Consider the following 24,990-nt stretch of genomic DNA (forward strand, 5'->3'; position numbering starts at 1 on the left):
CCCGCCCCGCCCCGCCCGGTCCGGCCGAGCCCCTGCGCTAGTCTCGCGCATTTTAAAAGTGCGCGAGCTCCGGCGGAGACCCGGGGCCGGCGGTTGGTCGGGCGAAGCCATCTATTACGCTACGTGGGGGGAGGTAAAAGCCTACCCATCTACATTTTTTCCATTTTTAGCCTTTCTGGCCTAGGTGCTGGCCTCCTTATAGCCTTCAAGTTCACTCCCTGTGCTCAGACTGAGGGGAGGGGGGTTCTGCCTCTCTGGGGAGAGGGTCGTTGTCTCTGTGCGGCGGTCCCCCCCACCTGCGGACGGGAAGCCGGTGGGAGAGGACGATGGCCGGAGTGGGGAGGAGGCGGCCCTAGCGCCATTTTGTGGGAGCGAAGTGGTAGCTGGGCTGCTCTTGGATTCCTCCTTGCTTCATTCTCCCTGTCGGGCTTCCTAGCAGCGGCCTAGCGGGTGAGTTGCAGATGCTTCTCACTAAGGACGCCCTGTGTGCCTCGGCTCCCGCGATGGGGCGGCCGCCGCCCCGGAAAGGGAGTCGTGGGACCAGGCCTGCTTGGTCCTGCCGGAGCGGACTCGTGTGGGAGCGACGTTAGGGCCTGGCGCGGGGTGGCAGCCGGCGCCTGAGCTAGGGTGCTGGGCCCACGCAGCTGTGCAGCCCGAGGCAGCGGTTTGGCCTGGCTTCCCGGCGCGGGTATTGCTTTGTGCTTTCGTACTTTTGCACCGGGACGGAGTTTAGGGCCTGATACCCCAGCGGTCCCGCCTCGGCCGCGCTTAGAAACTCCTCCCTCGGTTGTCACGCACTGGCTTCTGGGAGGCGGCGGCCCGCGTCGCGAAGGACCTGTCGCCGCTGTCCCTGCGGCTCAAGTTTGGAGAGCCTCTGGACAGCCCACCATCTGGAACAGGGAGGAACTTTTCCGTTGTTCTTTTCGGCTGGCTCACTGCTCCTATTCAGTCCTCAAAACTCAGCTTCTGCATCGCTTGTTTAGGGAAGTCACTTTGACACCCCTGTACACCCACACACACAACACATCTCAACCAGCTTAGGTTCTCCCAAACACCCTCAGACTACTTTCCAGTAGTACTTATCACGATTGTAATAAAATAAGTACTTGCTTGAGATCTTTCTCCTGCTTTCCCCTTCCCCCCCCCTCCCCCGCCTTGCCACTAGCATGCCATCTGAGACTAGTTTCACAATGGCAGCACTTGATGTATAGTAGGCATTCATCAAATACTTAATGAACTAGCGAGGCATTACATTTCAGTAGCTATCCTTGCCTTTACTTTCTCGTTTTTCGGGGATAATCAACACCTGTAAGAATCCAGAGACCAGAGAATTTTTCTACAAGTTACAAAACAGTGACGTATAAATCAGCTGGGATAAGGAAACAGTTACTTTGACCACAATTGTTAAGTCATTTGTATCTCTTTTCCCTTTAAGAGAAACAAAGATGTCTGAATATATTCGGGTAACCGAAGATGAGAATGACGAGCCCATTGAGATACCATCGGAAGACGATGGGACAGTGCTGCTGTCCACGGTTACAGCCCAGTTTCCAGGGGCATGTGGGCTGCGCTACCGGAATCCAGTGTCTCAGTGTATGAGAGGTGTCCGTCTGGTAGAAGGAATTCTGCACGCCCCCGATGCTGGCTGGGGGAATCTGGTATATGTTGTCAACTATCCCAAAGGTTTGTTGCCATTTGGTTTTGCAGTGATCCTAAAGTATAGGTTTGTATCTCGTTCTCAAGCATAGATCATGGTCTCTTCGTGGTAAACCATCTCCTATTTATTGCCCAAGTATTTCTTCAAAAGTTACTGTCAGACAAGCTTGGAAGACCACTAAATGAGTGAGAATTGGAATACAGAACATGTTTTTAAAACTATGTGTTTAATTATCTGCACTAATTTTGCTGAACTAATGCCAAGTTTAAGAAATTAAGAATGCTTTGCAGTTCTATCAGTCTGTTGAAAATAGTCCTCTGAAGTGCCTCAATATTTTGGTTTGTTCTTAATCCTTGCAAGCTACGTCATTCATTAAGCTAATTTTACTCCTTTTTTTTCCCCCCTTAAATGAACATCAGTTGCAATAGCCCAAATCTTGAAGTAATTCAGTCCTAATTATAGTTTTAGGTCTGGGCTTTTTCTCACTGTGTCTTATCAGTGATGGTTTTAATCTAAAAGGAAGCATGAAGATTTAGAAGTGTGCCAAGGAACTAAGAACATTTTATCAGTAGGTACTTTGTGCTAGTTGATAGATCTGTTACTTTTATTGTAACTTTATATTGCAACAAAGGTGTACTATTTGGTCAGTATTTAAGATGTTGCCTCAAGAGATTTTTTCATGTATCAAGAAAAATTTTACTGGAATCAACTTGGTTTCTTTTAGTCTGCAGTTTCTTGATCCATTGGTTGTAGATAAATACTTACCCAAATTTGAAATGTCATTTAGATAGTAATGTATTGATGTAGGTTCATAGTTGTAACAAGTGTACCACCCTGGTAGGGGATTTTTATAATGGGGTGGGGCTCTGCCTCTGTAGAGGGAAGGGTATATGGGAAATATGCCTTCCTCAATTTTGCTGTGAACATAACGCTACTCCAAAAAATGGTCTGTCTTTTGTCCAAATGTCATTGAGTTTCTCTGCTCTTCCAAATACTGGTTTTTTTTTTTTTTAATAACCTTAAGTTTCTGTTATTATAAAATTAATGTGAGTTTGATGTTGAAAGTTTGGACATAAAACAGAAAAACTGAAATCAGCCTTAAAAATCTATAACTGGAGATTACAGTTGCTAATTTTGTGGTAGTCAGATTATTGACATTAAAATAATCAAGGAAATATATTTAATAGGCACAAAGATAGCATCATTGTTTTTCAACCTGTTTTTTTTCCTTCCTTAATGTATTTTAAAGTGAAAATAAAGGAACTTTTGTTTTGATACATCTTTTGAGAGGGGAGAACATACAGTTGTAATCTTGAGCTGTTACAGAACCAGAGGTTAGAATCCCCAGATTGGCTCCAGAAAAGCAACCGAGCCACTTATTTAAGCCTTATTCTGTCCATGAGAGCTAACATCACTCATTACCAGAAGTTTCCAGTGTCTTACTATTCCTAGAATGTTTTTGTTTCTCATTTCTGCATGAAGGGGGTGAAGTGTTTAAAGTGTTAAATGAATGTTCTAAAAGATTTCTGCTCATTTTGTTTAGATAACAAAAGAAAAATGGATGAAACAGATGCTTCATCAGCAGTGAAAGTGAAAAGAGCGGTCCAGAAAACATCTGATTTAATAGTGTTGGGTCTCCCATGGAAAACAACTGAACAGGATCTGAAAGATTACTTCAGTACCTTTGGAGAAGTTCTTATGGTTCAGGTAAGCTTTGATTTCACTTAACAGTTTTTCAGTGAATGAGCGTCCAGAACTCCTTGTTCTGGTGATGCTACCCTTCATGTTCAGTAGGTGATATTTTTAATATTTATTATATGTATGCGTAATGGGTGCTGAAAAGAAATTTGGTTTATACTATTTCCCTTCATGTGTGTACTCTGGGTTGGTTATATGTGTGTGTAGATTTAGTGAATTTAAATGATTTTTTTTCTAGGTCAAGAAGGATATTAAAACTGGTCATTCAAAAGGGTTTGGCTTTGTTCGCTTCACGGAATATGAAACCCAGGTGAAAGTAATGTCACAACGACATATGATAGATGGACGATGGTGTGACTGTAAACTTCCAAATTCTAAGGTACTTTCTCTTGTTTTCTCTGCTTTGGCCATTTGTGGTGACAAACTTAATTAAAAGACACTGTAAAATAAAACATTACAATTGGAAAATGTGGCAGGGTGTGTTCTTGAAATCTTTTGTTAAAAGTCTCAGGACCTTAATGCATGGTGAATATTTTATATATTTGTTTGAAATACTTAGTTTATTGCTTCTCCAGAATAAAACATGATTCATTTTATTCCTTCTCTTGTTATTTAATGAATTAGCAATTTCTTACATAGTTACATGTGAACAGAGAATATGTGGATCTCGTTAGTGTTAACAAAGACAATTAGAATATGTTGATCTTGTTACAAAAGCCTTACTTATTCCAAGCAAGCAAGACTTGCTTATTTGGAACATTATCCTCTTTGCCAGGACATTTCTAATTCATCAACTTTCCTTAATCCAAATATACTTTCATCAGCTTTAAAATTAAAAGCATTGAAGTCTTACAAGAAGATGTGCTAATACAAAAAAGAAAGGATGTACCTACTTTTTAAGCACTCACCTAAAGAAAAGGCAGGTAGATTGTGTTACATCCTCCACCAGAATGCTGTTTTCATTGCTTGTAAAATATTTCTGATGGTTTTTCTTCCTTTTGATTTGATCAGCAAAGCCCAGATGAGCCTTTGAGAAGCAGAAAGGTGTTTGTTGGGCGTTGTACAGAGGACATGACTGCTGATGAACTGCGGCAGTTCTTTTGCCAGTATGGAGAAGTGGTAGATGTCTTCATCCCCAAACCGTTCAGGGCTTTTGCCTTTGTTACGTTTGCAGATGATCAGGTATTTTTCTCTTAATAACTTTGCCCCAGTTAGGTGATTTCTGTTGAACATTGCCCTTCCAGCTAATTACCATCCTTACTAACTAAGCTCTCTGACCCTGTATTTGGGTCTGAATATTTGTGATAAACCCCTTAGGTATATTTTTAATATGTGACATTTAAGTGGGAGTGTTACACATCCTTTGAAAATGAACGGAAAAATCCCTGCTGCCATTACTATAAAGCTAAAGGCTATTTTATGGGTTTAAAGGAAATAAGTGCTCCTTGCTGATTTTTTTCTCCAGCGTAGATGATGGCTTGAAATCTAAGTTTTATTGCTACTTTGTATGAATCAATGGTTTAATCTCCTCTATTTACATCCCTTATTTTTTATAGGTTGCCCAGTCTCTTTGTGGAGAGGACTTGATCATTAAAGGAATCAGCGTACATATATCCAATGCTGAACCTAAGCACAATAGCAATAGACAGTTAGAAAGAAGTGGAAGATTTGGTGGTAATCCAGGTGGCTTTGGGAATCAGGGTGGATTTGGAAATAGTCGAGGGGGTGGAGCGGGTTTGGGAAACAATCAGGGTAGTAATATGGGTGGAGGGATGAACTTTGGTGCTTTTAGCATTAACCCAGCAATGATGGCTGCAGCCCAGGCTGCTCTGCAGAGCAGCTGGGGTATGATGGGCATGTTAGCCAGTCAGCAGAACCAGTCTGGCCCATCAGGTAATAACCAAAGCCAAGGCAACATGCAGAGGGAGCCAAATCAGGCTTTTGGTTCTGGAAATAACTCTTACAGTGGTTCTAATTCAGGTGCAGCGATTGGTTGGGGATCGGCATCAAATGCAGGGTCAGGCAGTGGTTTTAATGGAGGCTTCGGCTCTAGCATGGATTCTAAATCTTCTGGCTGGGGAATGTAGACATTGGGTTACAGTTAGTTGGTATACTGGTGGGAATTCAAATTTTTCTAAACTCATGGTAAGTATATTGTAAAATAACATGTAAGAATTTTCAAAATTGGTTTGTTCAGTGTGGAGTATATTCAGCAGTATTTTTGACATTTTTCTTTAGAAAAAGAGGAAGAGCTAAAGGAATTTTATAAGTTTTGTTACATAAAGGGTTGAAATATTGAGTGTTTGAACGTGAACTGCTGTTTGCCTGATTGGTAAACCAACACACTACAATTGATATCAAAGGGTTTCTCCTGTAATATTTTATCCCTGGACTGTCAAGTGAATTCTTTGCATGTTCAAAATGGAAACCATTGATTAGGACTACATTCTTTTCTCCTTGTTTTAATTTGAACCCCACCATATGGATTTCTTTCCTTAGGAAAATCTCCTCTTTGGAGATCATGGTGTCACAGTGGTTGGTTCTTTTGTTTTTTTTTGTTTTTGTTTTAACACTTGTCTCCCTTCATATACAAAAGTACAATATGAAGCCTTCATTTAATCTCTGCAGTTCATCTCATTTCAAATGTTTATGGAAGAAGCACTTCATTGAAAGTAGTGCTGTAAATATTCTGCCATAGGAATACTTCTGTCTACATGCTTTCTCATTCAAGAACTCGCCATCACGCTGCGCAGGCTGCGTCTTTGACGGTGGGTGTCCCATTTTTATCCGCTACTCTTTATTTCATGGAGTCGTATCAACGCTATGAACGCAAGGCTGTGATATGGAACCAGAAGGCTGTTTGAACTTTTGAAACCTTGTGTGGGATTGATGGTGGTGCCGAGGCATGAGAGGCTAGTATGAGCGAGAAAAGGAGAGAGCGCGTGCAGAGACTTGGTGGTGCATAATGGATATTTTTTAACTTGGCGAGATGTGTCTCTCAATCCTGTGGCTTTGGTGAGAGAGTGTGCAGAGAGCAAGGATAGCAAATAATGTACGAATGTTTTTGCATTCAAAGGACATCCACATCTGTTGGAAGACTTTTAAGTGAGTTTTGTTCTTAGATGACCCACGTTAGCTGAATGTGTTAAGTGAAACGATACTTGTATTTCCCTTACCCCTTTGTCAACTGCTGTGAATGCTGTATGGTGTGTGTTCTCTTCTGTTACTGATCTGTAAGTGTGGTAATGTGAACTGAAGCTGATGGGTTGAGAACATGGACTGAGCTTGTGGTGTGCTTTGCAGGAGTACTTGGAAGCAGAGTTCACCAGTGAGCTCGGGGTGTCTCAAAGCAGGGTGGAAGTTCTCATGTCTGTTAGCTACCCATAAGAATGCTGTTTGCTGCAGTTCTGTGTCCTGTGCTTGGATGCTTTTTATAAGAGTTGTCACTGTTGGAAATTCTTAAATAAAACTGATTTAAATAATATGTGTCTTTGTTTTGCAGCCCTGAATGCAAAGAATTCATAGCAGTTAATTCCCCTTTTTTTGACCCTTTTGAGATGGAACTTTCATAAAGTTTCTTGGCAATAGTTTATTTTGCTTCAAATAAACTTATTTGAAAAGTTGTCTCAAGTCAAATGGATTCATCACCTGTCATGCATTGACACCTGATACCCAGACTTAATTGCTATTTGTTCTTGCATTGTCCAAAGTGAAAAGTTTTTTTTGTTTTTTGTTTTTTCAAATCTAGTTTTTAATAAGTCTGGGTGACCACACCTAAAATGGTAAGCAGTACCCTCCAGCTTTTTCTTAGTGCCTCTGTGCATTTGGGTGATGTTCTATTTACATGGCCTGTATAAATCTCCATTGGGAAATCATCCTTCTAAAAATATTCTTATTTGAAGGAGTGGGCAAAGCAATGTTAATTTAAAATGCTTTGTAGCAAAGCCTATCAATTGAAATGAAGGGAATATCAGCACCTTTCTAGATGGGGATTTGAAAAGTGGAATTAATTGCAATAGGGATAAAGTAGAAGAAACCACAAATTATCTTGTGCCTGAAATCCATTAAGAAGCCTGATAGCTTTAAGAACTAGCAGGGTGGGTTGTCTGTCTGTGGAAGTGTTAAGTGAAAGGGGCTTTGTCTTCCAAAGGTGGGGAGATAGTATAATGTCAAATAAATCTACAAAACTCAAGACTCTCACGGTGCATTGTTAAGTATGTAAAAGCAATAATATATTGATTCTCTATTGTACTTAAAATGTAACTAACTTATGTGAGAGTCAGCTCCTTTTCTAGTGGAAGAATGTAACAGTTTTTGTGTTGATAATTTACCTAATGCCCTTATCTAATTAGATTATGATAAATAGGTTTGTCGTCTTGCAAGTTATGTGTTTTAAACTTTTATAAATGAAGTCGTCTTTTAGGCTTATGGTCGCCACATTGTTTTATTCAGTTTCCTCTGTAAAGGATCTTGCGTTGTTTTAATTTTTTTTTCTGCATCTAAATTGCATGATTTCCAAACCCTGTACCATCTGAATTTTGCATTTTAGCACTTGCACTATTACTCAGCAGCAGTAACATGGTAACTTAAAATGGTATTCGGGGACCTCCAAAGACTAAACTGACAAGCCTTCAAGAAGCCCAGGGGTAAGTTAACTTTGTCAATGGCATGGTTTTAATCCCTTATTTACACTTGTATAAATCTAGTTACCAGTCTTAGAAGGCTTTCAATGTTGAGTAGCCTTCTATTAACATGTTTATGGTACTACATAGCTATGGGTATTTAATTCTACCCTAAAAAAAAAAAATTGAAGTTTAGAAGTAAACTATTTGGCAAAGATTTGTTTAAGTCTATTTGGTCATCTAAATGCATTCATTCTAAAAACTTTTTTGAACCAGTTGAATAAAAATTTTTGTTGCCACCACAGTTTAGTGTCTGGAGTCTTACTGGAAAAATACAGTTTCTTTTTTTATTTATGTGACAAAGATGCTGGAAAGTTAGCTTTAAAAAGTGAGTCTCTAGAAGTTGCACTTTATATGTACAAGAGAAGTTAGTTGAAATCACAGTGAATTTCTACATAATAATGGTGACTCTTTGGCTAGAATGAGGAATTTTGTTGAGTGTTAGGTATTAAAACTTTTTAGGGAGGCCAACTAAATGAAATTTTTTAAGGTTGGGTCAGGGCTTAAATTTTGTCCTTAGGAAAGATGTTAAGTACATAGTAATTCAGATGTATGTGATAATTAGAATAGTTTTTTGTTGTTGATTACTAGGAGAGCAACTCTTAACTGTGTGTTTGAGTTCTGTACTCAGCTGTTGTACGATCTGTAATCTATTTTTAAGTGTGCCCAAGTATTTCATGTTCATGGTAAGAAAAAAAACTACATTTATTAATAATACTGCCACTTATTTTTAATATATTTCTTATGAAAATGACACTTTTGAATCAACTGTCTTCTGAATTTGAACATTATTTAGGTTATTTCCAAGTGCTAGGAATATTCTCACAGCTAAATTAAAATCTTAGCATTGTAATTACCAGGTCAAAGACTATGCACGCTTTTAAGACTTGTGAAATATATTGCCAAATTGTCCTTTAGAAAATCTCTTGACAATGTGAAATAGTGCTGTTCGTGTTCTTTGTTTGGCAGTTTTTTATAATTAAAAAATGATAGTGTTGGTTTTAACATGGAAATCAATCTATACATAGGCCAAAGTGTTGCTATTTCCAATTTATCTACCCAAGAAAAACATTCAAAGTAACTCCTGAACCAATACTGCTGTAATATATAACATTCTCAGATCAATAAGAACAAATACAAAAATAGTTAAAGAACATGAATAGGAAATTTCATAGAAATGCAAATGGATAGTAGAAAAAGACACTGGACTTTGTTAAGTAAGTAAATGCAGATTTAATCCATGAGTTTGTAATGGATTGGCCAAGATGAGTATCACTACAGTGGCTTATGTCCCCTTGAATCAGAGAGTTAAGTGGTGGAAGAGTGGCGTGGACACATGCCTGAAAGGCAGGCTCACCTGCAGTCGGGTTCAGTTGGGGTGGAATGGCAGCGCTCCTGTTCATGTTTCTCAGGTCAATTTGCCACTAAGATCTTTTACGGATATTTTTTAAAACAAAGAATCACGTACTAGCTGAAGACACAAAGTTAAAAATTACTATTAATGATGCTCTTGATCCAGGGAATGTAGTTTATGACTTTGGTGTAGACCCCATACTGATCTGCTTCCCCACAATTAATGGAACCCCAGGACACTATTCCTCCCACAAACCACTTCTGGGTCTCATTATCTAGAAACACTAATGCCCCCCCACTGTCACCTCTACAGCTGTCCTTGCCCCCACTTTGCAAGCCAGCACAAAGCATGTTATCAGTTACCCTTCCGTCTGGATAGGACTTCTTTTCGTAGGCAGCAGTACATTTTTGATGGTCAACAACTGGTACGTCAATAAACTTTAGATTTCTGGCAAGAAACCCTCTTTGGGTTAATCCCCATCCAGATGCAGTTCCAATGTCATTTGTCCTCATGAAAGATTCTGCTTCTTTTCTTGGCAAACAAATAGGCATGATGTTGCTGTTGATTGCAACTTTGTTCTTCAGTTTAATCAGTGCTATGTCGTTATCGTAACCAGCGTCATGAATGTAACTTTCATGTATAAAAATGGCCTCCGCCCAGGCTTGTGTATAATTAGGTGATATTCTCTTCAGGGCACCCATTCTAATCTGTAGGGAGGCAGTGTCTTCCCTTTGGTCATATACAGCATGAGCAGCTGTTAGGATCCAGTTGTCGTACAGAAGTGCACCTGCTGCCATAGTTTTACCTAGTAACAGCACTTGCCAAGGAAAATAACCAAGCTTTGCATTTTGTCCTCCATATATACGACCTTCTGTAGTACGGGTGGATATTCCACACACTGGGGAAATAAGCAGATGTATAGAGGCTTTACAGAAACCTGATGGTGTTTTTCTCTAATTATTACCACTTTGGAGTTGTCAATTACTCATGTTTCATGTCACCCAAAAATTGTATCACACGAATTGGTGTTTGTCCACCTGTACAGGCAAGTGAGTATAGTATATATATGTTTTACTGCTCGAAACATTGTTCAAAGATCCGATAAAACCATTCGGTATTTTTTAGCTCCTCAGAAAATGAGGTGAGTGAAAATTAATATGTAGAAACTAATTTGTTTTGCCAAAGTAACTTGGTCTCAGGACTGGGAATGTGTTCGGTAGGGCTAACAGGAGTTGTCTGAGCTGGTGTGCACAGGAAGTGAAAGTAAATAACCTCTCCATTGCTTCTGTTTTCCTCCTTGTAAAATGGGGTATCTACACTGTAGTTCTGGGAAAGCAGGAACTAGGGTCAGTATCATAGGATTTGCAGACTACTTTCACCTTTGAACATTTAAATGTTTTAAAAATGAGAATGTTACAGTTGTAGCCAGGAACCTTCAGGTTCAGAAATTATTTCTGGTCTAGTTGTTCCTTCCAGACACTAGACTTTACTGTATATTGCTAACTAAATATGCTTATTAATGTAGCAAATCTGTTTCCTGTTGTGGCAGAATACTCTTATGAAAGCTTATAAACATTGTGTCAACTGAGAAGACTAAACCCAGTAACAGGGGTAATGGATATACTATTACTTTTCTGATTTTTTTTCTTCTTTGTCAACTATATCTTCAGAGCCAATTCTGGTAAAAACTTTTTCTGAGTACTATTAAAAGGCAAATTGCATTAATGTTTAAAAACTAGATGTCATTGGAAACAATTGCTTAGGGAAATAATGAGGTTATTAGCTTTGGGTTTTAATAGCATTTCTATAGAGAAGAAAAGTAACAGAAGAACTCGTGTTTATAAATGTATAAATGGTTCAAGATAATTTTAAGTATTTAATTTTTTATGCTTGCCTAGTTGTAAGGTCAAAAATAATCAAATGACTGATGCAGTCAGGACCTAACAAACCTCTCCACATGGAAAGGGGTAATGAGAACATATTATTTGGAAATAATAAGTTGGTCTAAGAGCCAAGTGCTGAAGTTACATTTCTGCCAACACAGCTAAAGCCCTACTTACTGTCTTCTACCCAGTTCTACTTTCCATCAATTACAAATCTCTTGTATAAATGTATCCATTACCAGGCTCACAGACTGGGAGTGATTTTTCTCTTTTGGAGCTCGTCCAGAATCCATCAGCCTCACACACATATTTACCTGCAAATCATTGGAAAAACAAAAATGTTTAACTGCATGTAAAAGGTGGTTGTCATTTGCTTGAATACCCCCTTGAAAAATGTTGATTCTTGAGCATCAGTGGGAAATAGAGGTTCTGAATAACCGTTTTACATGATTTCATAAATAGGAGGTCTCTGCATTACCATGTTTGCTTGCAAAGTGGAAACCTTTTAGACGTGTAACTTGAATATGTATCAAGATCTCAAGTGCTTAATGATAAGGTTTTGACTTGTTAAATTAAACCATTTGGAATATATTGTGTGTTTGTGGTAGTCATTTACTAGATAAGATCTGTTTTCAGATTCTTGTAAATTGACATTAAAGTCACTTCAGCTGCAATATTTCACTTAGCAGGTGGGAGACGTGCCTTTTAATCTTTTGCCTAGCCTTAGCCAAAAATGTTGGGTAAGTTTATTTTCAGATCATGAGGGCTTAGGTTCCAAATATTACCCACCCCCAACTTGGAACAGTTTGCTTACCATCGTTGGTTGTCATCGTGTAGAACTCATTACAGCGGTATTTAACCACAGCCCTGTATGTGGTCACAGCAGGACCTGTGATGTACTCCACCTGGCCACTGGGTAGATCGTCAGGAGGGCCACAGTCCACAACTAATAAATAATAAATAATGGGAGAGGGAAGTCAGTTTGTGCTGAATTCTAACATTAAAATGATGTGTGGAGATTGTGATGGTGGTTGGCTGTGTGGTGCTGTAACCTGAAGGCACATTCAAGGTGGACATCATTTCATCTCTGAAAATGAGCATCACCTTAAGTGTGGTTTTAAAGCGTCACTCCTTCCTATCCCTCAGTAAATGGCTAGATTGAAGTGAAGGCCCTGGGCAAGGAGGGTAGTATGCTTTCCCTAAAGGAAGGGGATTTGAAACCACTTGGACTTCCTTAGCATTCCCACATGTAAAAAAAGTGGTTGGCATTTATTGAATATCTCCTCGTGCAACAAAATTGCAACAGAAGAAAACAGCGCGGCGTGCAGGTGGCATGTACAGTCTGGCTCCATGTAAATGGTGCAATTTGATTGGCCTTAAGGGTAGAACAATACAAAAATGACTGAAGGACTCAGCTTGTTATGATCCTTAGCTTTTTAGAAGGCCTAGAAGTCATGCTACCTTGAGTTTGGGTTGGAATTCATACCTGTTCGGACATTAATGTGAAATAACTAACCCGTTTGTGAGAAAGTGGTATCAGTCTGAAAGTCATAGTTTTGTACACAATAAAACGTTGTTGATGTATTTCTGTGGATACTAAAAAAATAATACTTGGTTTTCAGCAGCTTAATAGCAGTGTATCTGGCTCTGTGCCAAGTGCTTAGTCCACATGGTCTGTAATTTCTCCACAGGTAATATGCGCATAACCACAGAAGTGGCAAAACCAGGGCTCACACCCATACCTCTTACTCCAACACTCCCTTCAGTGCCAACTCTTACTGTTTTTTAAACTAAAAATTGGTGGTATATTGGTGGTATATTCTGACAGGAATATAAATTTTAGAGATGAAAATATTTAAATTCCCCTAGGAATTTTGTAGAAACCGTTGAACAAGATAGGTGAAGATATAGGTACAGAGGTATTAACTACAGCATCTGTAATGGTAAACGAAATAAAGATCGCATGGACTGAAAATCAGGTCTCATGGAATACTAGACAGTCATTAATAAGAATGAGCAGCTCTGTTAGTACTTGAATTGATGTGGAAAGATATAGCCCAGCAATTATGGAGGGGAAGGGTAAACTGCAGTCAGATTTGAGAATCCCACTTTGGTTCAAAAGTATGTAATAGTGAAATACATTAGTATGAATAGCATAGGAGATAACGAATGTGAAGGAATGGACCCCAGTGTCCTAAAGGTATCAACAGTTTGAGGATTTGGGCAAGAGAGGTTTTCACTTTTTTTTGTTTTGTAAATTTGTTACTTCCACTAACATTGATGCTTTTGAACTGGGGTTCTTGGAGAAGACTTGAGAGTCCCTTGGACTACAAGGAGATCAGTCATTGGAAGGACTAATGCTGAAGCTGAAACTCCAATAGTTTGGCCACCTGATGTGAAGAACTAACTCATTGGAAAAGACCCTGATGCTGGGAAAGATTGAAGATGGGAGGAGAAGGAGACGACAGAGGATGAGATGGTTGGATGGCATCAGCAACTTGATGGACGTGACTTTGAGCAAGCTCCGGGAGTTGGTGATGGACAGGAAAGCCTGGCATGTTACAGTCCATGGGGTTGCAAAGAGTCGAACACAGCTGAGTGACTGAACTGAACATGTAACAGTTCATTAGATACATGACTCAGTTCACAAAATGGTAATGGACATTGTCATCCCAGTTTGATGTGGATATATGTCTGTGTGTATGTACGTGTATATACACATACACATACCGCAGTTGTCTGCATCAAGTGGTGGCCTGAACATGTTTGTATGTGTGATATATGTAATTGAGATATACACCAAAATAGCAACAGTGGTTATACTCTGATACAGTGGGATTATGAGTATTACAATGTAATTTTTCTCTGTTCCCCATCTTTTTACTTAGAAAAGTACTTTTGCATATACTAAAGCAAATACTTTTCCTAGTAGCATGGTCCCATTTTAACTGCTTAAGAGTACACCTAGACACTGGGTAAGACAAGCATACTTAGAATTCAAGCCCTGATAAAATCATTTTCTAAAAAGACCAAAAGCAGTAGTAGCAGAAGCAGCTGCGGGCGTTGTGGTCGCACATACGTACTGCTGCACACTGGCATCGGTCGGTCCCAAGACCCGTCTTTCTGACAGACTGCAGCAAATGACTTCAGGGCTAAGTTACCCTAAAGAGGAATTGAGAAAATATTAATTTCCTCGTTTTCATCATAAAGCACTCCACAGTAGTTCCTCTTCCAGTGTTTCGAGAGATGCTCCCAAGGAGGGTGATGAACCCACATGACACAGCCCAGCTACCTCGATACATGTGTGTGCTTGGTAATGTCTTCTTGAGTGTGTCTCTCAAAGATGTTGACCTCTTGCAGCAGTTTTTGCTTTCCTGAGACCTCTTGCAGCAGTTTTTGCTTTCCATTTTAATCCAAGAACATGTCAGATTTCAAGTTCCTGCTGATGCTGCACCATTTCTTTAAGTGCCAAAGGGTGATGGTCAGAAGTCTGGGGAAGGTCAACCTGATCAGGCATGGAATGAATATGTCTGGATTTTTCTACCCTGCAGCTATTAGCTGGAGGAAAGTCATTTAAAATACTTCCTTAAACTTCACAAGGGTGTTTTCTATCAGTTCCATTGCTAATATCTAGAAGGACATTTTTGACATTGAGATATTTTCCTGAAACGGACTTTAAATGAAAGAAAGTGGCTTTGACAGAAGCTTTATGCTTCAAAGGAGAGCAGGATGATTTTTTTTTTTTCTTTCATCAGAGACTGAACAGGAAATACTAAAAAAAGAGAGTGAGACTTCCCTGGCAGTCCAGTGGTTATGGTTAGGACTTCAAGGTTTCACTGCCAGGGACTGGGTTCAATCCCTGGTCGGGGAACCACAAACAACGAGGCATAGCAAAATATATATATATCTTTAAAGATAATGGCTGATAAAACTAGATGTTCAATAGATGTTTATTTAAAAAGAAAAACAGATTTGCAGTTCAAGGAGCTATGGTAAGAGCCCGCCCAGAAGTTTGCGAATTGAGAAAAGTGTCTCACTTTTCCCCCCTCCACAGGACTGGATTGCATAGCCAGCTATCATTTCAGTGTTATTACTTTTTACCATTGGGATTCAGTGACAATTTTGAAGAACATAAAGAGGACATGTTAATCTCCTACCTGGGCCCCTAAAGCAACACACTAAGCATTTTTTGAAATTATCCTCCCTCTCCCTTAACAGTGGTCACTGTTTATAACTCTGCAGAATATACTGTTTGCAAGGGCTGTTTAATTTTTTGTGGGCCCAGGAGTTGTTTCAGGTAAAGGTCATTTGACCACGAGGAGTTTGATTATAGCAAGGTGATAACATAGAGCACAATGGCAAACATTTCAGTGGCTTTACCAGGGAACTGAGAAAGGTGTTCATTTATATCACCAGCGCTCCCCAAGACAAAGCTTTTTTAAATAGCAGAGTTCTGGGACTTCTGGTGGTTCAATGGTTAAGAATCCTCCTGCTAATGCAGAAGATGTGGGTTCAATCCCTGTTCCGGGAAGATTCCACATGCTGCAGAGCAATTAAGCCCTTCATCCTTGTGCTCAAGAGCCTGTGCTCCACAGCAAGAGAAGCTACCACTATGAGAAGCCCACACACTAACTAGAGAGTAGCCCCCGGCTTGCTGCAACTAGAGAAAACCTGAGCAGCAAGGAAGAACCAGCACTGCTATAAACAAATTAATTATTTTTTTTAAATAGCAGAATTCCTAAGAACAGAAATTTTTCTATAGCCATTTCTCTTAGCAAATGTATCATTTCTTTGAATTTTATTGTTTAATCACAGGGAAAAGAAACCACCATGCTGACAGCTGTTTTCCCATCTTCCTTTCACATACTTGCTGATATAAATGTGTATTCATTTAAAAACCATCATGATTGTGGTTGCAGTTAGCAGTTTTATATTAACTTACTTGCAGAAGTTCATAACCGGTCTCGCAGAAGACGGAGAAGTGGTCTTTCAGGATGTATTTGGCTTGCACAGGGGAGATGCGGCCATTAGGTGGCGCCAATGGATCAGGGCAAGGCTCAGCTGAGCAAGGAAATGAGACGAATGGGTTTGGCTGTGGTCTACAGCAGGCAAGTCTGAATTGAGCAATTAGAAGTTCTTGATTTATAAGTGAAACACTTATTGTGTAGAGAGAGCTTTCCACAAGTGGGATAGAGTTCTTAAGATTTAAATCCAAAGGCAAGATTAAATTTTCCGTTGCTTACTGTACAAATTAGGATTTGTTGTCTGGCCTGGGCTTCAGCCAAAGTGATGGAAAGAAAATCAGGCATGCAATAAGGGAGCATGGTCATTGCAAAGGGTGTGTCTGGTCCCCACCAGGGGCCTCACACACACTGCAGAGAACTGGGGAATGTAACGGGGGCGGTGGGGGCGGGAGTGGAGAAGAGTTGCACCACATGCATTTAAATCACAGGAAAGTCTCAGTTTCCTCATCCATAAGTCTGATGAGACTGTTTGCTCACCTCCTGGGGTTTTGTGAGGACTGAGTGTGAAGCACAGACGAACGTGCTTTGCTAATAAAGTGTTAGTCGTTCAGTTGTGTCCTACTCTTTGTGACCCCCATGGACTGTAGCCCGCCAGGCTTCTCCATCTGTAGGATTTCCCAGGCAAGAATACGGGAGTGGGTTGCCATTTCCTTCTCCAGGGGATCTTCCTGACCCAGGAAGTGAACTCAGGTCTCCTGCATTGCAGGCGGATTCTTTACCGGCTGAGTCACCAGGGAATAAGCACTGGAAGGGGATCAGTCCTGGGTGTTCTTTGGAAGGACTGATGCTAAAGCTGAAACTCCAGTACTTTGGCCACCTCATGCGAAGAGTTGACTCATTGGAAAAAACTCAGATGCTGGGAGGGATTGGGGGCAGAAGGAGAAGGGGATGACAGAGGATGAGATGGCTGGATGGCATCACCGACTCGATGGACATGAATTTGAGTGAAGTCCGGGAGTTCGTGATGGACAAGGACGCCTGGTGTGCTGCGATTCATGGGGTTGCAAAGAGGCAGACACAACTGAGTGAACTGAATTGAACTGAACTGAAGAGGTGGTCGCAGCCAGGGAGCCCTCCCAGCAGACCTCGTGGCTCAGAGCCAGACTGGCACCTGGGAAGCCTCTCCTGTCCCTCATGAGCATGTGCCCACAGGGCTCAGGACTGGCTTCCACTTTGGCCCCCAAACCCTGGCCTGTTGTCACCCCATGGCTTCAGCCCATCCCCCATGGCTGACAATCCCCCAAGGCCACCCCTCAGCCCACGCAGGCCATTTGCCTGTCCTCCACTTCCTCCAGCAGCCGATCTCTATGTGTCTGGGTGACTCTCAGTCCCAGGCAGGCCCCAGAGACTCCAGGGACATCCCAGGGCTTACTGAGACCGTCTTAATCCCAGGCCAGGGTCCTGCTCACACCCTCCTTCACACACACTGCCAGGCCATGTGCCGGCCCCTTCTCACTCAGCAGCTGGCAAACCTGACTTTTCCCTCCTACTCGCTCTGAAACCAGTACTCCAGGTTTAGAAATTTTATTACTTTGACCCACAGGAAAACAAAAGGCTTTTAAATAATGAAATGTTTGGGACTTCCCTGGCCATCCAGTGGTTAAGACTTTACCTTCCAACACAGTGGGGTGTGGGTTCGATCCCTGGTCAGGGAGCTAAGATACTATATGCCTCGGCCAAAAAAAAACAAAAACAGAGGCAATATTGTGGCGAATTCAATAAAGACTTTAAAAATGGCCCACATCAAAAAAAAAAAGAAAAGGCTTCCCAAAGTGCTGGTCTCTGCCCTCCTGACCAGGCTCTCATTCTTTCCCACATGTCCAACAGAGGCGGCCCAAAGGTTAATCTTTGTTAATCCAGTCTCCTCATTTTAAAAAGTAATACCTCCTTCACACACACCCCATGCCTTCTACATTAGCCCACCAACCCCCACCTTTCCACAGAGATGTTATCCTTCATTAGATAATTGAGACATTATATCTCAGGAAAGTTACTTTAAGAAGCTCAGTGTCACACGGCCAGGAAGCAGGTGGCACTACAGCTGGGACATCAAGCTGGGCAGCCTGACCCTCAGCCTGCACTCTCAGCACAGCTTGGGCTGCAAATATTTTGCTTTGGAGTTTCTCCAGTTCAGTTACTCGGCCCTTCCAAAAACATCCTCAGAGACCAGTTGGCTGAGAGTGTCAACTCTCAGGGGGACAGTCACATCCAGCGGTCAGTGCCCAGAAGATGGGGGACTTGGACTTGTGTCTAAGGAGGAAGTACCAAGAACCATCCAGTGTGTGAGGGTCTGTCATGAGGAAGAGGTGGGGAAAGCCCAAGAGGCCTGGAGGGTGGAGGCGGATCAGGGAGGCAGAGTGTAGCCCCAGCTGCAGATGCCCTGTCCAAACTCTGTGTGACGGGAGCCCCCATCTCTGCCCACCCCATCACACCCACTGCAGCTTCACACCAAGAAAGATGGAGCCTCTGGGCTTTTGCACATAACAGTTCCCTTGCCCTTGGGACAACACCCTTCCATATTCCTCCCTTTACCTCTCCCTTCTCCCCTGAAGCAGGTTATAAGACCCTTGTGTGACAGGTGTCTTCCCTACACTCAGAGGGAAGCCTTATCACCAAAGACAAAGGGATGCCAAGAAGAATCCTAACAAACAAGGCTGGCTACATTTGAGTCATTGAAGGGACTGAGGCTGAAGCTGAAGCTCCAACACTGGCCACCTGATCCCAAGAACTGACATTGGAAAAGACCCTGATGCTGGGCTTTCTCAGGGTAGGAGAAAAACGGGACGACAGAGGATGAGATGGTTGGATGGCATCACCGACTCGATGGACATGAATTTGAGCAAGCTCCAGGAGTTCATGATGGACAGGGAAGCCTGGCATGCTGCAGTCCATGGGGTCGCAAAGAGTCAGACATGACTGAGTGACTGAACAACAAGTTTCCCCCAGTTCACCACCCTTACTTTATATTCCTCAACCTGTCACACTCCTTAGCAGACCCAGCACAGAAGTACACAGCTGTGTCTCTGGGTCTTCATTTCCTTAGGAAGGCAGTTGTGCCATGTAAAGCATGGAGTGTGTGTAGAGTGTTAGTCACTCAGTCGTGTCCAATTCTTTGTGACCCCATGGACTGTAGCCCAACAGGCTCCTCTGTCCATGGGATTCTCCAGGCAAGAATGCCAGAGTAGGATGCCATTCCCTTCTCCAGGGGCTCTTCCTGACCTAGGGAGTGAACCCAGGTCTCCTGCATTGCAGGCAGATTCATAGCATCTGAGCCACTGGGAAGCCCTAGTGCCACATAAAACTTACATGAAATGAACAAGTATACTTTTTCCCATTAACCTTTCAGTTTGCTTTTCAGACTTATCCAGGGACACTGAGCAGGTTAAGGAAAAATTGTCCCTTCCCAGTTTCTGGGGCCCAGCCAGGAAGAGTTCCATCCCTTGTGGTTCCTTGATGCTTCTGGAAGAGTCCCTACCTGCCCTCACCTGTGCTGTTGTATCGGACCTTCCAGCCCATGTGGTCCCCCGACTGATCGGTGGTAAAGGTGATGGTCACGGTATTGCTCTTGGTTTCAATCCTGCTGGGCAATGTCTTCCCACAGAACGGGCCGTATTCCGCCTTGTCTGTTCGAATCTGAAAACGGAGAGATACCCGTCACCCCAGGACCTACCGGGCCAAGATGAGGTGGGGGCCAGAGGAACCAGACCTTGAGGGAGTCGTAGGGGCACAGGGTCTCGGGGTGCGTCTCCACGTCAAAGGACTCCACAAAGTCCAAGATGACGTGGAATCCCTCCTCCAAGTGGATGCTGTAGGTGCAGCTGGAGAGTTTGGGGTATGGCTGTGGGTATTCAGGGCTGCTGAGCTCCCCAGACCGGGCAGTGAAGACCTGGTCAGAACACAGGGCTGGGGAGAGGGGGGAAGACAGGCACGGTGAGCCGGGCACAGAAGCCTGGCTCAGGCTACTGGTCGAGCTCAGACACCAGCCCCAGAAGCCCTTCCAGAGACAGGACACTCCACCCAGGGGCTGAAGGGACAGTTTAGGGAGGGGCTTCCTCTGGCTTCCAGGCTTTAGCTGACACCCTCGACACTTGAATGTACATTCTCTGGGGCTGCACTCACACCCCCAGGGAAGGTGGGGGCCCTAGGCCAAGGCTTCTGTTGCAGGAATCACTGGGCCAGAGTCCCAATTCCAGGAATGAGGGGTGTGGGATTTGCCCGGGGGAAGGAGGCACCAAGAGAAGAGAAGGGGACTTTCCTTATTCCCCAGGAATTGGGTGGGGAGTGGATGGGAGGAGGGATATCTCCTTGGGCTGAGGGTCACCCACCCACCCCTGACTCTAGCAACCCCCAAGTTCATCTCCCCCAGTCTTGGACAGTCCAGCCCAGCCTCCCTTGGGCCCTCCCCCCACCCACCTTCCCTGGATCAAGACAGGGGGGCAGTTGAGGGAAGTTCAAGTCCACATTGATCACAGATGAGTCTGGTGCCCACATTCCCCACTGAAACAGCTGATTCTGCCTTTGAAGAGGGAAGTCAGCATCACTCATGGGAGGGTCCTGCCCCCCTCCCCCAGGTGGTGGTGCAGGGGACATTTCAGGAAGTAGGAGCCCAGCACTGCCTTTCTTCTTCTACGTGGCTGCTTCCCAGGGTGCAGAGGCAGTCAGCCCCAGATGTGGGGGACCAGATTACCTGTCAGTGAGTTGATGGGCAATCAGTTTCCATCCATCAAAACCTCCCTGGCCTCTTCTGCTCTGGGTCAGGCTCCCCCTAGCCCATCACACACAGGACCTGAATTGCCCTCTGAATAGGAAGTGGACCCAAGGATGCTCTGAGCCCAGTCCTTGGATTCCTGGTAGGGGAGCAGCAAGAGCTTGGCTGCCCTGTGGGAACTCAGGCAAGCCTATGCCCCCTCTCTGGACCTCAAGGCCCCACCATCAAAACGAGGGTGGAGGTAGAGCAAGCCCTTCTGGGAAAGACGCCTGTGGCCCCATGGAGGGGGCCACCCCACCAACTGGGGCTCCTCAGACTGAGATGAGGGTGGAAGAGGAGAGGGGCCAGGAAGCACATCACGGCCCTCCCCCACTGTCCCCCCAGAGACAGGCAGCAGGTGGAGGTGGAGGTGGAACCACATTTATTGTTAGGTCCAAGGGGGCGGTCAGTGGGGGCTGCAGACAGCAGCAGACTTGCCCAACCCAGATGGGAGCTGGAGGGGAGGCTAGAGGCTCTGCTCTGGAAGAGAACAGAGACAGGGAGAGACACGGGGGAGGGATGACTGAGCAGGGGGCACAGGGTCAGCTTCGAGGGATGCGGCTGCTCACTCCCCAGGGCGCCAGCTGGTTTTCCATCCAGGCCCCTGGCAAAGGCGCAGAGGGGCATCCAGGCAGTGGAGGACAAAGGGGTTGGCTGGCTGGGCACCAAACAGCAGCTTTGAGCAGGACCTGCCCTCACCCTGAGGTTCCATGAAGGGAAGCTTGTGTGAAGCAGGCCTGGGGCCCCCCACTCCTCCATCCTGGAGCCCCCCCACCCCAGGGAGGGTGAGCCAGGTACAGAGTGAGAGCCTAACACATGCTCACCAAGTGAATGAGCTGAAGGGGATGAGAGTGAGCCAAGGACAGGGCAGAGGTGAGTGAGGAATTGGAGAGCACGGGTGAATGGATGGATGGATGTGTGGATAGATGGACGGATAGATGGATGGGTGGATAGACAGATAGATGGATATATGGATGGGTGATAGATGGATAGATGGATGGATGGATGGGTGAGTGGACAGATGGATGGATGGATGGGTGAGTGGACAGATGGACAGTTGGGTAGAGGATGAATGGGTGGATGGTGAGAAGGGACAGAAGACCAAGAAGGGGCCACCACCTAGGAGAAGTGTCTAGAGGGCCAAGGCCAGTGGTCCCTCCAGTCGCCTGGGCAGAGCAACTGTGGCCTTGAGGAGCCAGTGGTATCTTGGGGCAGAGTGGGGGCTGGGCCAGGCATAGTGTCCCCCTTTTCCCCTTTCCAGCTGTGGCTCACCTGAGCAGGTGCGCTTGTTCCTGTGGAGAACATAGCCCACACGGCAGGAGCAGTAGAAGCCACCCAGGTAGTTGTGGCAGTGGTGGTCACAGGTGGGGGCCTCTCCTGGGGGCACCTGGCACTCGTCAATGTCTGGGGGAGGGCCAGGCAGGCAGGCAGCAGGAAAGGAGAGGGGATATCACTGAGGCCCGGGCTCAGGCTCAGAGGCCCCCAGCCTCACAGCTGCCCTGAGAGGAGCCTCCTCGGGAATGGAGGTGGCTTGTGCCCGGCCAAGTGCGAGAGGCCAAACAAAGGTCACTGTGGCCTTCCTGCAGCAGGTGGAGGGAGACCTCAATTTCACCCTTTTTAAACCAATGAAGGTGAAGCGTCCTGCTCCACGTAGCCAGGCCAGTGCAGGGAGCAGCCTACAAGGGGACCCGGTGGGTAGGCCTCTGTACAGGTTTCACTGAACTCTTAGAGCAGCCTCAGGACAAACACAGAGAGGTTGAACCACTTGCCCAAGGCCACACAGCAAGTCCCTGCAAGAGCCAGAATCTGAAATCAAGCATCGAAGTCCACATGCAGACGCAGTACTCAAGCTAGTGGGGCTTCACCTACCCATCTGCAAATGGGCTCACCTGGCCCTTGCATCACAGGGGCCCCTAAGGATGTCCCTGGCACAGAAGGGCATTCAGTCTTAGCACCTGGCACCCAAGGGGGGCTTAGTGTAGAGCAGAGATCATGGCCTGTTAGGGATATTTGCATTGTGATGATGTCAGACCAGGTATGCACTCTTCTCCTGCTGGTCTGGCAAGAAGCCAGCCTCAGGGACTAGAGTGGGGGTGGGGAGGAGACCAAAGGGAGGACCAGTCTGGCCTGAGACCGAATCCCGCCCCCACAACCGGCCTCCTCCCCTGCTCACCCTCTGCAGAGTAGAAGGCCTCAAAGCCCGTGAACGGCTTCTCGTTGGAGTAGTCGGAGCGGAAGGTGACATCCAGGCTGGAGCCCGGTGAGTAGAAGGTGTCGTTGCCAGGCGCCCGCTCTGTGTCCGTGCTCTCCGAGCCACACAGCGTGGCCAGCTCCTTGGTCCCGGCGCTCAGCTGGGGGGTTCGGGGGTCACGGGGAGCAAAGGCGCGACGCCAGGCCTGACTGCCCTCCCACCCTCCAAGGTCAGACCCTGCTCCCAGGTGTCCCATCCCCCCGCCTGCCCTGCTGGCACCTTGACAAAGTCATACTCGCACAGGTAGGAGGGCTCCAGCTGGAAGTGGGTGAAGTAGAGGCGCAGGCGGTAGCCGGGGGGCGCCATCAGGGCCCAGCGCCGCTCCTGGTTGTTGGCGTACTTGTCGGGGAAGCCGGGCGATGCCAGGCGCCCGAACACTGGTTTGGGCCACTGTGGCCCCGAGGACGCAGCCACCAAGCCCCACAGCAGGCCCAGGAAGACCAGCAGCCTGAGGGCGGTGCAGGGCAGGGACGGTGAGGCCTGCTCTCAGCCCTCACCCCTGCCAAGCAGGTCCTGGGGGCTTCCACCCACCTCATGGTGCACTCGGTGTCCTCTGGCTGACTAGGCACCGTCTGGAGCCCAGGGAGCCTCACCTTTGATCTGTTTGTCCAGCGCCTGGCCCTGCCCCCAGCCACCCTGGCCTTCTGGGAACAGACCCCATGACTCCTGCCTCCCCAGATTTCTGGGCAGCGAGGGCAGGATGCTCCAGGAGCCAGGGGCTGGGCCTGGGTGACGGCCAGGCCTGGGAACAAATGCTAGCTCTGTCTTCACCCTTGACCTCTGGGGTTCCCCAGCAGTGTGTGACTTCCAAGGTCACGCAGAGTCCTGGGGACAATGATCTCAAAGGTGGTGGCTTCTAGGTGGACATGGGGGAGGCACACAGGCATCTACCTTTCCCTCCTGGCAGAGAGAAGAGGGGAGCTTTAAAAACACGAGTCCACAACAATGGGGAACATGGGCAAGGACATGGAATCGACATTTAGGAAGCTGGAGAAACAGATGGACAGGTGGAAATGATGCTCCAGGAAGCAACTCTGAGCTTGCAGTGAAATCAGGAATTTGCGGCCCCAAGTCCTTCTGGACACAAGTAAGCATCTTGCCAATCCCTGCTTCCCATCCCCCAACCCCAGCAGAAAAGGGTGACTTATTCTTGGAGGAAACACCTGTCAAAGCAGGAGACGAAAGAGACACAGGTTTAATCCCTGGGTTGGGAAGATACCCTGGAAGAGACCATGGTGACCCATTCCAGCGTTCTTGTCTGGAGAATCCCATGGACAAACAGCTTAGCAGGCTACAGTCATACAGTTACACAGAGTCAGACATGACTGAAGCCACTTAGCACACATGCATGCATTCTTGGAGGAAGGATTTGGAGAGTCCCATCCTGCCAAGGATGGCAGGGCCCAACAGCAAACAAGGGATCCATGCAGACAGACCAGCCGTCCTCTGACTCAGCTCCTGGAACCTGGCAGCCACCAGACTTCTCTCTTTTCCCGGGAAGAGTGAAGAGGTCAGGAGGAAAGATCTAAAGATGCTGACTTGAAGGTTCTACATGCAAATGGCTCAGCATATTATCCACCTTGAAGGTCACCAAGCTTCCAATTAGCTTTTTAGTCCCTAGTCTTACAATGAGCAGAACTTTCAATGATTACTGAGGAAAACCGCATACATGAGAAAGACCAAAAAATATCAGC

At 45.2% G+C, this 24,990-nt stretch overlaps 2 protein-coding genes across 10 annotated transcripts; one reads left to right on the forward strand and one right to left on the reverse strand.

Moving 5' to 3' along the window:
* Positions 1–3: 3 nt before the first annotated feature.
* TARDBP (TAR DNA binding protein) lies at positions 4–11,865 on the forward strand. Of its 8 annotated transcripts, none has more exons than XR_015143394.1 (9): positions 366–450; positions 1,436–1,683; positions 3,201–3,364; positions 3,594–3,734; positions 4,367–4,537; positions 4,912–6,123; positions 6,858–7,137; positions 7,905–8,001; positions 11,517–11,865. XR_015143394.1 is itself a non-coding variant. In XM_086344467.1 (6 exons), the coding sequence occupies exons 2-6, from the start codon at positions 1,446–1,448 to the stop codon at positions 5,440–5,442; spliced, it is 1,245 nt and encodes a 414-aa protein (XP_086200593.1). In that variant the 5' UTR covers positions 4–133; positions 1,436–1,445; the 3' UTR covers positions 5,443–6,837. The 8 variants fall into 8 exon arrangements, 2 of the variants coding, with proteins under 2 accessions (XP_086200593.1, XP_086200592.1); XR_015143396.1 differs by having other exon boundaries at positions 7,104–7,137; XR_015143393.1 differs by having other exon boundaries at positions 7,905–11,865.
* On the reverse strand, positions 7,831–23,935 carry MASP2 (MBL associated serine protease 2). 2 transcript variants are annotated; one of them, XM_086344463.1, is made up of 11 exons: positions 23,828–23,935; positions 23,516–23,744; positions 23,219–23,396; positions 22,318–22,449; positions 20,005–20,201; positions 19,784–19,931; positions 16,217–16,335; positions 14,358–14,436; positions 12,089–12,220; positions 11,514–11,588; positions 7,831–10,289 (listed from the first exon to the last, which is right to left on the reverse strand). In XM_086344463.1, the coding sequence occupies exons 1-11, from the start codon at positions 23,830–23,832 to the stop codon at positions 9,523–9,525; spliced, it is 2,061 nt and encodes a 686-aa protein (XP_086200589.1). In that variant the 5' UTR covers positions 23,833–23,935; the 3' UTR covers positions 7,831–9,522. The 2 variants fall into 2 exon arrangements, with proteins under 2 accessions (XP_086200589.1, XP_086200591.1); XM_086344465.1 differs by lacking the exon at positions 20,005–20,201 and having other exon boundaries at positions 23,828–23,898.
* Positions 23,936–24,990: the final 1,055 nt, after the last annotated feature.

The sequence above is a fragment of the Bos grunniens genome, chromosome 16 (genome assembly GCF_055505025.1).
Source record: "Bos grunniens cultivar Pamir isolate PY7600 chromosome 16, Bosgru_T2T1.0, whole genome shotgun sequence".
In the NCBI taxonomy this organism is placed as follows: Eukaryota; Metazoa; Chordata; class Mammalia; order Artiodactyla; family Bovidae; genus Bos; species Bos grunniens.